Genomic DNA, 13,645 nt, shown 5'->3' on the forward strand with positions numbered 1-13,645 from the left:
TTCTTCCGTTGGTACCTATTTGTGATCAGGACTACTTTCAAATCAGAAACATTTTCACATACCACCCACCTGAATAAAAAAGGTGGATTAAATACATTGCATCATTTTGTATAAACATATTATCGACAGATTGTAAACATATAACTGATGTATCCTAGCGGCATGTACATAGAACTTACCTGTAATCTCTCTACGGTTTTTCATCATAACAACTATTAGTAAAAGTTCTGATCCAACAAAATAAATCCCATAGATATTTCTTAGAAACCCCACGTTATCTCACCAAGAATCATATTCTTCGATTTCTGATCTTCATGTCACTAGTTCATTGTATCACAAACTATGATATAAATTTCTGAAACAGTCGTAAATAATTTAATAATACTGACACCTATTAATAACACATATTTTCACGACAGATAACAGTAAACTAGAAAAAAACCATTTGCTGATCATAATTAACCCTAAACACTTTTTAAGGGCTTGACATATATGGAGATTCCTCTGTGTCGTATAATTATAGGTCCTAAGGATAATTCTACCAGAGAAGAAAAATTACCCTGTCCACTAAACTATTAAACGTTATACCAACTAACCGTTCACATAAACTTTTGGTTACTTCGTGTGTGACTTTAATGTTTTTGCCAGATGTATGAAATCCTCAGCATACAAACACGTTCAAACAACAGATGAACTGTTATGATGTTAAATGACCCACATATTAAAAAATAAGACAAAAGTGATATAGGAATTGTGAGCTTGCTTATTTTCTAGAAAATAAATAAAACCGTAAATAAGTAGACTGTGAAAATTATTTGGTGTCATTCTCAGTATAAAGGCTATTTCCGTAGCGGCCTGATGTCAGTAAGTAAATCAGTGATAACTAGGAAAACATGAAGAAATTTTTCGTTTTGATTTGATACTTTCCAGAATAAAATCTCAAGGTTGACTCAGAAGAATATTTATGTGAATTTCTTCACGCACTTATGGGAAACCGCGAACTATAGAGTTGATTGAATCGGAAACAAATCAGTTAACCACCAGTGAACTTCGATGTAGATGACAATATGTTGTGAATTGATCACACTTGAAGTTTTGAAAATCTGGGCATTGGCTTAATAGCTTAGTTGCATCAAGTCACCTCTTAAATTTCTACCGTACACTGAGCCATAGATGTTTTCTGTTGTGAAGTCTTGGACTAAAACAGGTCAACTGTCTAGTGCTTTTATGTTTTTTTTTCGATAGTACTCCACATAATTTGAATTTATAGTGAAAGTCATCTTCGAATTGTACAAAATTACCGAAGTGGCTACTATTGACATTTTTATAGATGGATTAGGTGATATTCAATAACCATTGAGTAATTATTAACGTAAAAATCTACCAGATATTTTGGTATCTTCGCGGCAGACTAGTTTTTTTTAACCAAATACCAGAATATTCTTGTTAAGTCTTTTAATTGAAAACATGTAAGCATATTTCTACTGGTAAATCATATTCAACGTAAAGAATTACTCAGTAAAGTCATTTTTAATTTATATAATTATGTTTAAAAAAGCATTGAATTTATTTGATGATGAGAGAAGATTAATTTTCATGTTGCAACGAAATCTTCTTCTAGCCTTTCAGATAAGAAATAATAGGTATGTATTGTGAAAGGTGCTTTTTGATAAACAATATGTTGGAAATTAACTGAACCCATAGGTAAAGTAGTATTTAGTTACTTTTTCTATATATTCTACCAGAGACTACTTTCGTTTGAAACTAATGAGATTCTAGTTCATATTAATTATTGTTTCTTCATTCAGTTCATTTTTATTTAACTTTTTTCACTCAACCTTTAATATTCAGTTTTGAACTCTCCTAGCCCTCAGCAATAGGTTACAGGCCTTTCACGATCTACTCACTGGAGAGGGAACAACTGGAAAGGGATCAAGGAGGCAATCACTTCAACATGTTATGAGCACCTGTGCCACAAGAAGCACCATCACAAGGAATAGATCAATGTTGATACACTGGATAAGATTGAAGAAAGGAGGAACAAGAAGGCAGCAATCAATATCAGCCGAACAAGAGCGGAAAAAGCCAAGGCACAAGCCGAATACACAGAAGCAAACAAGCAAGTGAAGAGAAGCATCAGAGCTGACAAACGTAAATATGTGGAAGATTTAGCAATGACGGCGGAAATAGCTGCAAGAGAAGAAAACATGAGATAGTTGTATGATACACCAAAGAGGCTTGCCGAAAATTACCGTAAACCAGAACGACCAGTGAGAAGCAAGGAAGGCAAGGTAATCACCAACATTGAAGAATAGCGAAACAGGTGGATAGAGCACTTCAAGGAACTCTTAAATCGACCAGCCCCATTGAATCTACTCAAAATCGAAGTAGCATCCACGAACCTCCCAATCGATGTTGGCCCACCAATAATTGAAGAGATCAGCATGGCCATCAGACAAATCAAGAGCGGCAAAGTAGCGGGACCAGACAACATTCCAGCAGAAGCACTGAAAGCAGATGTAGCAGTAACTGCAAGGATAATCCACATTCTCTTCAACAACATTTGAGATGAAGAACAGGTACCAACAGACTGGAAAGAAAGACATCTGATCAAAATACCAAAGAAAGGCAATCTCAGCAGGTGTGAGAATTACAGAGGCATCACTCTTCTCTCAATATCAGGAAAAGTCTTCAACAGGGTGTTGTTAAACAGAATGAAGGAATCCGTAGACACCCAACTTCAAGATCAATAGGCTGGATTCCGTAAGGATCTATCGTGTACTGACCAAATCGCAACACTACGGATCATCGTGGAACAATCAATTGAATGGAATTCATCACTCTACATCAACTTCATTGAATACGAGAAATCATTTGATAGTGTGGATAGGACAACACTATAGAGGCTTCTTCGACACTACGGCGTGCCTGAGGAGATAATCAATATCATACGGATTTCCTGTGATGGATTAAACTGCAAAATCCTGCATGGAGGACAGTTGACAGACCCGTTTGACGTAAAGACCGATGTTAAACAAAGTTGCTTACTCTCACCCTTTCTCGTTCTCCTGGTGAAAGACTGGATCATGTAGACGTCAACATCTGGAGGGAAGCACGTGATACAGTAGACATCTAGGATGCAGCTGGATGATCTAGACTTCGCAGATGATCTGGTTCTCCTATCACACATGCAACAATAAGTGCAGAAGACATATCTGGGCAGCATCATTGATGAACACGGTGGATCTGATGTAGTTGAGAAGGCAGAGATTGGCAGAGCAAGAGTAACATATCTACAACTGAAGAACATCTGGAACTCAAAACAACTGTCAACCAAAACCAAAGTCAGAATTTTCAATACAAATGTCAAGACAGTTCTAATGTATGGGGAGGAAACCTGGAGAACTACGAAAGCCATCACCCAAGAGATGCAAGTTGTCTACGCAAGATACTTCGGATTCGTTGGCCAGACACTATCAGCAACAAGTTACTGTGGGAGACAACAAACCAGATTCCATCCAGAGGAGGAAGAAATCAGAAAGAAGCGTTGGAAGTGGATAGAACACACATTGCGGAAATCACCCAACTGCGTCACAAGGCAAGCCCTCACATGGAATCCTGAAGGCTAAAGGAGAAGAGGAAGACCGAAGAACACATTACGCCTAGAAATTGAGACAAATATGGGAAGAAAGAACAACTGGAAGGAAGGTCCAGGACAGAGTGGGTTGGAGAATGCCGGTCGACAGCCTATGCTCCATTAGGGGTAACAGGAGTAAGTAAGCTTCCTCAATCAACTGAAATTGTAAGGAACCTACAACAAACTACATAAACCTCGACCAATGACATACATATAACACTTTAAATTATCTTTTGGAAATTATATAAGTAAAAAAGCAAATAAACAACACGACCAGTTGAATTACTGAAGAACTTCATCATAACCCCTTATCAATAGCTTACGTTTCAAATGACACTAAACTGTAAATTCTGATTGACAGTTTAGTGTACCTTATGTGGTTAATTATTAGCTTATACATCAATTGTAGTTACACTAGGATGGAAAATATAATATTTACGCTTCCTTTGACTTCAGATTTTTTGTTTTTCAATATCCAGAAACATTAAACTTATTATTGTTTATCTATTTACAAGTATTAGGTGATTAGTTAAGTTGAAATTAAATTGACCAGTGGAGATGACAGACGAAACTTTCGTTCCGTCTTGGATGTGAAAAAAAGAAAATTGCACGCTGCTAACTTTACTACTTGTAAGTAGTTAATGACTTCAAGTAAAGCATTTTTTATTTCACTTGGATTGAATTTCATGAAAATTTATTAGCAAAATGAATAGATTCATCCTTTTTTTATTTTAACTAAATAACTTATAAACAATATTTCAGTCTGTTATAAATGATCTATGTGAGCGAGTAACGAGGATTACACAGTAGAGGTGACATATGAAGTCAGTTATCGAATTATAAAAAAATTCTTAACAATAACACATGAAATTATGTTGTTCTCTAACTTGCTATTGAAATTCGCACAAGGAAATTGATTATCTTTTATGTTTGTGGAATACAGTCGTTGAATAACTGTCATTTCCCCACATTACTTAAATATTGAAAACGTTCTCAACTATATATAACGCAAATTATTGAAGGGTGGTTAATAATCTTTCGGCTATAATTTAATCATTGTATTTTAAGTTCTTAAGATATTATATCATAATGTTGCTAACTGCTCACACTACTAGAAAAATAATTAATTCCTCGGATTTCTTAGGTTATAAACATTACGAATTCCGTTATCAGTAAAACATTGGCGGTTCCATACGACTGAATTTGAAGGTACTTTTCGATGTTGATATAATGGCACTTGTTTTAACGGTGATTGGTAATTTCATGCATCCAACGAAAATTGCAACACACTTATCTTGATTCCAGGTATCAAAATCTTCTTTTCTGGTTATTAATTCCAAGATAATGAAATCCAAGTCCATGGATCCTGAATATAGAAAACATTTGCACCAGACGGTGCAGAGAAACAGTGGATGCTTCAAGTTGACGCGAGGTATATACATTAACAAGTACAACTGTACATTCCAACCGCACTGTAGTGCAACGTCATATATCATTAAGACTATACTACTCACTTCTATTATTATCTACTGTTTTTATCTTGACTGAATGATCAGTATACACCTATGACAAAAACCAGGAAGCTGTTAAATACGGACTAATAAAATGTCACCATATTATATAAACGTCAGGTGTTAGCTTCATCAGAACAAGATAAAATTGGAAAATGCGATTAATACAACAACAAATTAGGATTTTATTTTAAGCATAAAAGTTGTAAGATAAAATATAAAACTACGGACGAATTATAAAAATCTCTGATTTATATACATTGAATTACGACAGAATATATATACATTGAAAAAAAGTTATGACGGGTTTAAGTAACCACCAGATACAAAAGAAATACCCTCTTTAGATAGATTACTGTAAGTGTTCAGAATAACAGTACGATTTCTTATTGGAAGTCTCTCATATAAAGGTTTAGAGGATATCGGATGACTCAATGATTCTTCTCTATCATTTAACCATTTTACGACCATCCCAGGATCATTACGTCTCAAAATACTGGGAGAAAAACCAAGTCCACTACGATGAGCAACAGTCTGTGGAGAATCAAACACAGATCGGATGTAAACAGATTTTGTTGCGTATCCTATTTTGCAGGATTTTGATTCCCCGCTTAATAACTGCTTGTTATAATTGCGTGAAATTGGCGCCCCGTAGTAACCAAGACCCTTCCGGACTCCGGGTGGAAGACTACCTTCACAAGTTATAGGAACTTTTATCCCCGAAGAAAATCTAGGATGACCTCTTTTAGCTCCGAGTCCAGTACCTGGAATCCAACCCATACGTTTTAATAGTTGCCCACCATAGCCCTGTGGAAAAATTTTTAGGAGAGTAAGGAAGTTCAACATAATTCACTGGTGACAAATTTGAACAAATAGGCTGTAAACACAACATTTTTTACAATCTTACCTCATCCATTTTAAAAGTTCTTACTCACTTACTTACGCCTGTTAACCCTCGTGGAGGAGGATTTCGTTTTTATCTTATGGAAACAGTAAACAGTCGTTGTTATACGAAGCTAGGTAAGTAAAAACACAACCGACAGTGTGGTTTCAAATGATTTATGACAAAATTACAGTTCCAAACCAAGACTTAATACTAAATGTAAACAATCTCAATTTGCAACCTGCACACGACATATGATACGTTATACAATATGATATACCTTTTGTCGACAGTATTTATTAATCAACTCACATATTCAACTTTCACTTTAGCTGAACAGTTGAGAATCAAAATTCATTAAAAGGTAAATTACTAGCCTTTGATAAGTCACCTTATCTAAAAGTGGATCCCTAATTATATAATTCATCAGTAATATAGCTGACAACAATATATGTCATAAGTTATGCCCGGTAAGTCTAATCATATATTTATTATTGACCGAACTTGCTTTTCAAGTACTCGGTTTTGGACAACACGTTTATGAGGGCTAGAGATACTACACAGATGTGTAAACCAAAGTAGGTAGATTAAGTCTTGAATTGGTGACCTGTTGGTTTCCCAATCCCAAAGCTACTACTTCATACAGATATAATTATCATTTTTCCGTATTTTTTTCCACTTACTAGTTTATAAATACTAAAACCCTAGCAAAAACTAGATGAAAAGGGACGAGTCATATACAAAACTTTTTGATCAAGGCATATAACAATCAGATTCAACATTAATAATCATTCTAAAAAGTAAAATGAAGACCCAAATAAGGAAGACTCCCAGTTTCTATTGTAGAGCATATCAGCTACTTTAGATCGATCGAAAAAGTATTTCAGTCTGTACCAACATGTATATGGATTATAACCTGAGACAAACACTTTTCATTCCATTATATTATTTCAACCAAAATTGATTGTTATTTGACCCTTTCTAGCAAACATAGTTTTGTATAAAAGCTGCTAGTATGGCTTCTGTGAAATTGCCAAATGACTAAAATTTGAACAGCAGTATAAGTTAATTGAACAGTTTTCGCTATCAAAACATACTACCAAACCTCACGCAACTTATATGATCCCCCTATCCTACTCAGTGAGCAGTGAGCAATGAAAGGATATAGCAAATTTTCTGGTATTCCTAGTCTGCAGCCGCCATCTCATTTTACATTCCTATTTTACAGAGTAGTCAAGTGGTCTTTCAGTGATGTTTTGTACCTGGTTTCTAACTGAAACACGTGCTTGAAAATTTCACAAAAGAATATTTATTTGACCAAAAAGACTCACTTTGGTAATCACTTCACTGGTAAAAAGGGCGTATGGATTATGTGCAAGGTCTTGAACATGAATAGATTCCCTTTCTCGATTTATATCAATAAGTTCAGCCGTATCTCTATCTCCACCCTGAAATCCATTTGGACATGGACCCGTACCAATGCCAGTTGGTGTTTCATATGGCTGCATGTCTATATCCCAATCGAAAGATGAGGGTTCGTCAAAAATCTCTTCTTTTCTTAGTGGGTCTAACTTCTCCCAAGTACGTTGGTCAGTGTGGAAAACTAGGCCAGATCCACCCTTTTCCCAAACAAGTTCAATTTTACTTTCATACTTTAACTGTGCCTTGTTTCCCCTGTCTAAATTGTACGGGTCGTCATGCAACGCCTCGAAACGATCCCATTCTTCTGGGATATCATCTTCATCCTCAAAATTAACTGGGTCCGAAACTAATTCTAAAACGTTACTGGAGGGTACGCGGCGCTAAAACAAAGTTTTGAAATTTGAATTACTAAAGGTGAAGGTGGAAAACTAAGAATAAAAAATTAAACAAATTTTTGCTAAGGCGAATGTTGTGAAGCTTCTAGAAGCACATCCAAAGATATTCCTATTATGAAGTCTTTAAATATTTTTAAGGTAGTTAGTAGTGAAATAGGGAATTATTCATTACAGAGACCCTTAAGTTAGCGTCGAAATAAGGAAAAAACAAAAACCGAATCCAAACTAACTCTAAGATCTATATAAAAATGGCACATTTGAGGTTATTGTGACTATATGAGTCCCGCTAAACCAAAAGTCACATTAATTTAAGCACTACCTTAAATACTGTACCTTTAACTGTTGAAACAGCGATAGCTTTTTATAGACACTAATGAACTTTGTAAGAGTTATTGTTTTTATGAACCCTATTTGATTTACTGTTACACAAATCAGTGTGGATGTCGAATAAACAACTAAAATATTAAAATCTCCTTGTATGTGTATTTCTCAACCACATTTGTAGAAAGAAGTAAATAAAAGTTTGTAAGGTGAGATTTGAAATTAAGACTCCTTGGTTAGGATTGACACCTTACACCACTATGTCACAGGTCTACTGACGGAATTCGAACCTCTTGATATTAAGCACTACATCGGTCAAACAGACTTTTATATAGTCGTCGCAAACGAATCTCTGTATCTTTCTACCAATCATGTCTAATCCCTTTCTAATCCTCGCCCCCGTCGATTCAGGAGCCAACCGCAAAACGTCTTTGAATTTCACTTAGGATGAGGTTACAAGCTTTCAATACTAAACCAATTCAATAACCTAGTGGATATTCTTATACATCACTTAGAGACCTAAATGTGTGACGATGGAAATATATGATGGTCTAAAACAAAAGCAGCTTTTACCTATGGCTCAAATCAAGCACTTAAGATTCTCATTTACGGAAATTTAGATGCATTCAAGGTGGTCATTTACTTTTTTGAGCCCACCACTATGTGTGTCGGATACAAATGCTAATATAAATGAAAAGTGTTAGTCAGTTGTCTACTCAAGTCAATTGAGCAACGAACATGAGACTATAAAAGGTACATACAATAAACTACCTGTGGAAAATTATCAGATGAAATTCTTTAATCAGCACAATGAAGTAATAGAAACTAAACTAACAGTCCACTACCTACAGAAAGTTGAATTCACACTTCTGTGTAGTTGCAACTTTTATTGATGGGAACAGCTACTAAACTGTAAAGCAATAACATGCTGACGTTGAATATTCCATCAATATGATTTGAAAACTTCTATAGGATGTAAATTATAGAATCACATAACAATTTACATATCTTTAGCAAGCACCTTATAGGAGTATAATAATATAGTACAGACTATCCGATAATCTATATGCTTTTGGTAAACCAAAAAATATTTCACACACATCACACATAATGTGAATCTAACATACCCTATTAGGAATATAAGAATTGCAGACGACACCATATTCAAAGTCAACATCATTTGATTCCGAAGAATGCACATTTTCATCCCCTGAACTTGAACTTTCATAAGTGAAAGGAACTGCGCCATATTTGCGGATCTTAGCTTGCGTAGAGAAGTCCAAATTAAGCTTCGAAATAATTGAACTCTCCAGTTTACAGTCTTTGATCAGACTGAAAAAGTACTGAGTAGGTGTCCCGACGTTCCCACGAGGCATCCATGATAGTGGTCTGAACTCAGGTAAACAGCTAAATTCTACAAAGATATCATTAAGGTCAATGAAGTGTCACTTACGTTCCACAGTTGCATGGTCTAATAAATGTAAGGTACATTTCAACTCCAAAGGCACATCATCATTCTCATTAGGCCAATTAAGACCACTATATGTACGAAAAAACTCTTCGATATATTTCGCGTAGATAGACAAAATAGCACAGCACGTTGCTTTGTTTTTGGTAACTAGTTTGATGGACTTAAGGAACTGGGTTCCATCTATTTCGGTAGTTGATTCTACACCCACGATATCTGGTCTATGACGGTAGTGAAAACATGAAAATTTAGATGCCTCAACGAATTGTGAGAAAAAATTCCTTAAATTAGAAGCATGGTAAAACTTAGGTATGCTGGAAATCAATAGAAGTTTAGTATCTTCTACGGAAATTGAACAGGAATCACTTATGTTGTTAGGATAACTCGTATTCAACATCGGATCCCACAAAATCGACTTTTGAAACTCTGTTGGAAACAGAAGTTTTTTCAGCTTGTGATGATGAGCGTAATAACGAAAATATTGATGTTCAGATTCAAGATATTCTTATGTTTTCCGTCTTTGATTGAGCATACTGTTTGTTAGACGGAACTGGTGAACTGTCAGATTGCCGGGATCTGTATTTGAGCTGTAGACATTTCTTGACTAGGGAGAAGTATATTTCTTTTTCAGTCCCATGGAGACCTAAGAAAATGAAAACATGAGTTAATAATAAGAGTGATCGATAAATGATACGTGCTGTAATTTTCTACGGTAACTGCGGTAGTAACGTAAACGTCATGGCTTCTTTTTTATAGAATTCCGATGTTTTGTAAATACTCTAATGCATTTTTCTTATTAATACCTGCCGAAACTCACCCAGTCGTCAAGTTTATACATTTCTATCGTTAACTAAACGGCAAGGCTGAATGATATGCGTATCGTAATCTTGAAGTCACCAACTTGTTTCTGACTTGTTCGGCAGCATTCTTTGGGTTAACCGTCACTTTCTTAAAAATAAAAAGCAGATAATATCACTACTTTTTCCGTAATAAGACACATGGTTCAGTTTCTAGCCGTGAAGAGGTATATTCTGCGCGGAATTCGGAGTGTATTGATAGATGTATTTCATCACTAGAAGAAACTTGTCATTTGATTTAGATAACGTTCGGAATCAATAAAAATGTGTATATTGGAACAGAAATGTGAAGTTAAGAGGATTAATTACGCCTGTCACTTCTAGTGGAGGAGCATACGTCACCCACCGGCGCTCTCCATCCAACCCTGCCCCGAACAATCCTTCCCAGGTACTATTCATCCTTTTCATGTCTGCTTCAGATTCCCGACGTGGTGTATTCTTCAGCATTCCTCTTTTCCGCTTCCCCTCAGGATTCCAAATTAGGGCTTGCCTCGTGATTCAGTTTGGTGATTCCTTCAATGTATGTCCTATCCACTTCCTATGTCTTTTCTTAATTTCCTCTTAGGCTGGAAGCTGGTTTGTTCTCCCCCACAGTAGGGTGTTGCTGATGGTATCCGGTCAACGGACATCGAGTATCTTGAGTAGACAATTGTTTATAAATACTTGTACCTTCTTGGTGATGGTTGTAGTAGTTCTCCACGTTTCAGCTCCGTACAGTAGAACCTTCTCGATATTCGTATTAAAGATTCTTACTTTGATGTTGGTTGACAGTTGTTTTGATTTCCGTATGTTCTTCAACTGTAGAGATACTGTCCTTGCTTTGCCAATCCTTGCCTTTACATCTGCATCAGATCCTCCCTGTTCACTGGTGATGCTGTCCCGATAGGTACGTGAAAGATTCCACATCTTCCAGAGCTTATCCATCAAGCGTCGTGGACTTGGTGTTCTCTGTATTGTATTTAAGGATTTTGGTTTTTCCTTTGTGTATGTTGAGGCCTACTGATGTCGAGGCTGCTGCTACACCAGTTGTCTTCATCTGCATTTGTTTGTGTGTATGAGATAGAAGGGTCAAGTCAACTGAGAATCCCAAACAGAAGGAGGGAGAGTATGCAGGCTTGTCTGACTTCGGTCCTTAATTGGAATGCGTCTGTCATCTGGCCTCCATGCACAAATTTTCAGTGTGGTCCGTCGTGTGAACTCCGTATGATGTCGACGATCCTCACAGCTACTCACACCATAGTGTCGAAAAAGTTTCCATAAAGTCATCCTATCCACACTGTCACACGCTTCCTCATAATTAAGGGAGTTGATGCATAGTGACGAGTTCAATCGAATTGATTGTTCTACAATGATCCGTAGTGTTGCGACTTGGTCTGTGCACGAACAATCCTTAGGGAATCAAGCCTATTAATCTCGAAGTTGTACGTCCACAGATTCCTTCATTCTGTTTAACAACACCCTGTTGAAGACTTTTCCTGATACTGAGCGAAGAGGGATGCCTTCGTAATTCTCACACCTGCTGAGATTGTCTTTCTTTAGTAACTTGACTAGGTGTCCTCCTTTCCAGTCTGATGGTATTTGTTCTTCCTTCCAAACCTTCTTGAATAGAACGTGAAGAATATTTGCAGTTACTTCTATGTCTGACTTCAATGCTTCAGCTGGTTAAGACGATGCTTGAGTTAAGTAACAAAATACATCTGCTTCTAAGGCATATTGTAAGTTAAAGTACTTAATGTGGTTTAGTGAGTAACCGAGTATTTAAATAAACTAGATAGTGTTTTCCCATTTTAACCCTTTTACTAGATCTTGATCCTAAGTTTTTTTAAGTTTGTAAACAAAAGGTTGAAGCAATGCATTATAACTGATGTCAGTTTCCAGTGAAAACCCCAACCCTCGTTTGTACGCTAAACTTAAAACTTCAGCTTTACTTTTAATATATCTTCCTAACCTTTTCTAAGTTATAACCAGTGTCATGTGATGATGATGATAACTATAAGGTGATAACCAAAACTCTGAACATTATCCCGAAACGCAATAAGTATACTTGACCTTTTCCCTCTACTACAAAGAATAATTCGGCATGTGAGGTTCGAATGATCAGACCAAAGTTGTGGTTTTACTGTTATTTTGTTGCGTTTTGTTGTTAACTGTTTGTAACCATGCAGCTTATCTTCATTTACTGATACGTCAGGTTTGTCAGTATACTGTACTTTCGCCTCGCACTAATAACATCAAGGCGAGACGGAGTCATCCGAAAGATCTGCCACGTCTACAAGAAGGCTCCAAGAAGAGCTTTTGAGGAGCTACATGATTTTTGGTATGAATGTTTCCGTATTTTAATGCAAGAGATCCCACTAGGGACTTAGATGTTTATTAACAACATAGAACATTATATGTAAATATATTAATCCTTCCACATTCGAGTCCCTCGAACTAATTGAGTCTAACAATTTATTAGTGTGCACAGATTAGGATAAGGAAATACAGCCTAAGGTTTGGTTAAAATATGATATACAGTTTTGACTAGGTGGAACATAAAGACTGAAGCCAATTCTTAAATTTGCATTACGAAGTCTAGATACTCATTCTAACCAAAGTATCAACAAGTTTATTCAACCTTGCCCTTCTAGTTCAGCTTATCCGGCCAGGCTAGGCGGATACCATGGTATCTGCCTGACAAATGTATTTGTCAGGTCGGAATTATTTAGCCACCAGAATTTTATGACTTTCCAGAACAGGCTTTTTTCAAACTGAAATGCAATTTTTTATCGTCGAAAAATATTTCAGTGATCTCAGTACAGCATAGTTAACACACTAAAATATATGAAGAACGGGCATTAACAGCGCAACGTACAGTTTGAAACTAGTGCTATAGTTCAATGTACAGTCTTTATCCTTACGTATCATAGGTCGGTTGACCCATATTAATCCTCGTTACTAGTATTCTCAGCATTGCTATGCACAAAATTTTTCAAGTCATTGAATAATATATCATCTTCATCTTTTGTCTCTTGTAAGTGCAGGATAAGTGTTCCATTGATTAATAAAATGGTTTAATTGGTTGTAGATGGAATAGAAAAGGTTTTCGCCTAACGGGCTCCCGTGTCTATTAGCAGTGAATCACTAATACCTTCAGGCAGAAACCTAGTTA

General features: G+C 36.2%; 1 protein-coding gene across 2 annotated transcripts; it reads right to left on the reverse strand.

Moving 5' to 3' along the window:
* Nucleotides 1-5,005: 5,005 nt before the first annotated feature.
* Nucleotides 5,006-13,377, reverse strand: Smp_041050.1 (hypothetical protein; the record flags this gene model as incomplete). Of its 2 annotated transcripts, XM_018794467.1 has the most annotated exons (5): nucleotides 5,006-5,955; nucleotides 7,363-7,833; nucleotides 9,297-9,583; nucleotides 9,623-10,280; nucleotides 13,349-13,377. In XM_018794467.1, the coding sequence occupies 4 exons, from the start codon at nucleotides 10,032-10,034 to the stop codon at nucleotides 5,446-5,448; spliced, it is 1,680 nt and encodes a 559-aa protein (XP_018648877.1). In that variant the 3' UTR covers nucleotides 5,006-5,445. The 2 variants fall into 2 exon arrangements, with proteins under 2 accessions (XP_018648877.1, XP_018648878.1); XM_018794468.1 differs by lacking the exon at nucleotides 13,349-13,377 and having other exon boundaries at nucleotides 5,006-6,164; nucleotides 9,623-10,034.
* Between the last annotated feature and the right edge of the window lie 268 nt (nucleotides 13,378-13,645).

Source organism: Schistosoma mansoni, chromosome 1 (assembly GCF_000237925.1).
Source record: "Schistosoma mansoni strain Puerto Rico chromosome 1, complete genome".
NCBI classification, from domain to species: domain Eukaryota; kingdom Metazoa; phylum Platyhelminthes; class Trematoda; order Strigeidida; family Schistosomatidae; genus Schistosoma; species Schistosoma mansoni.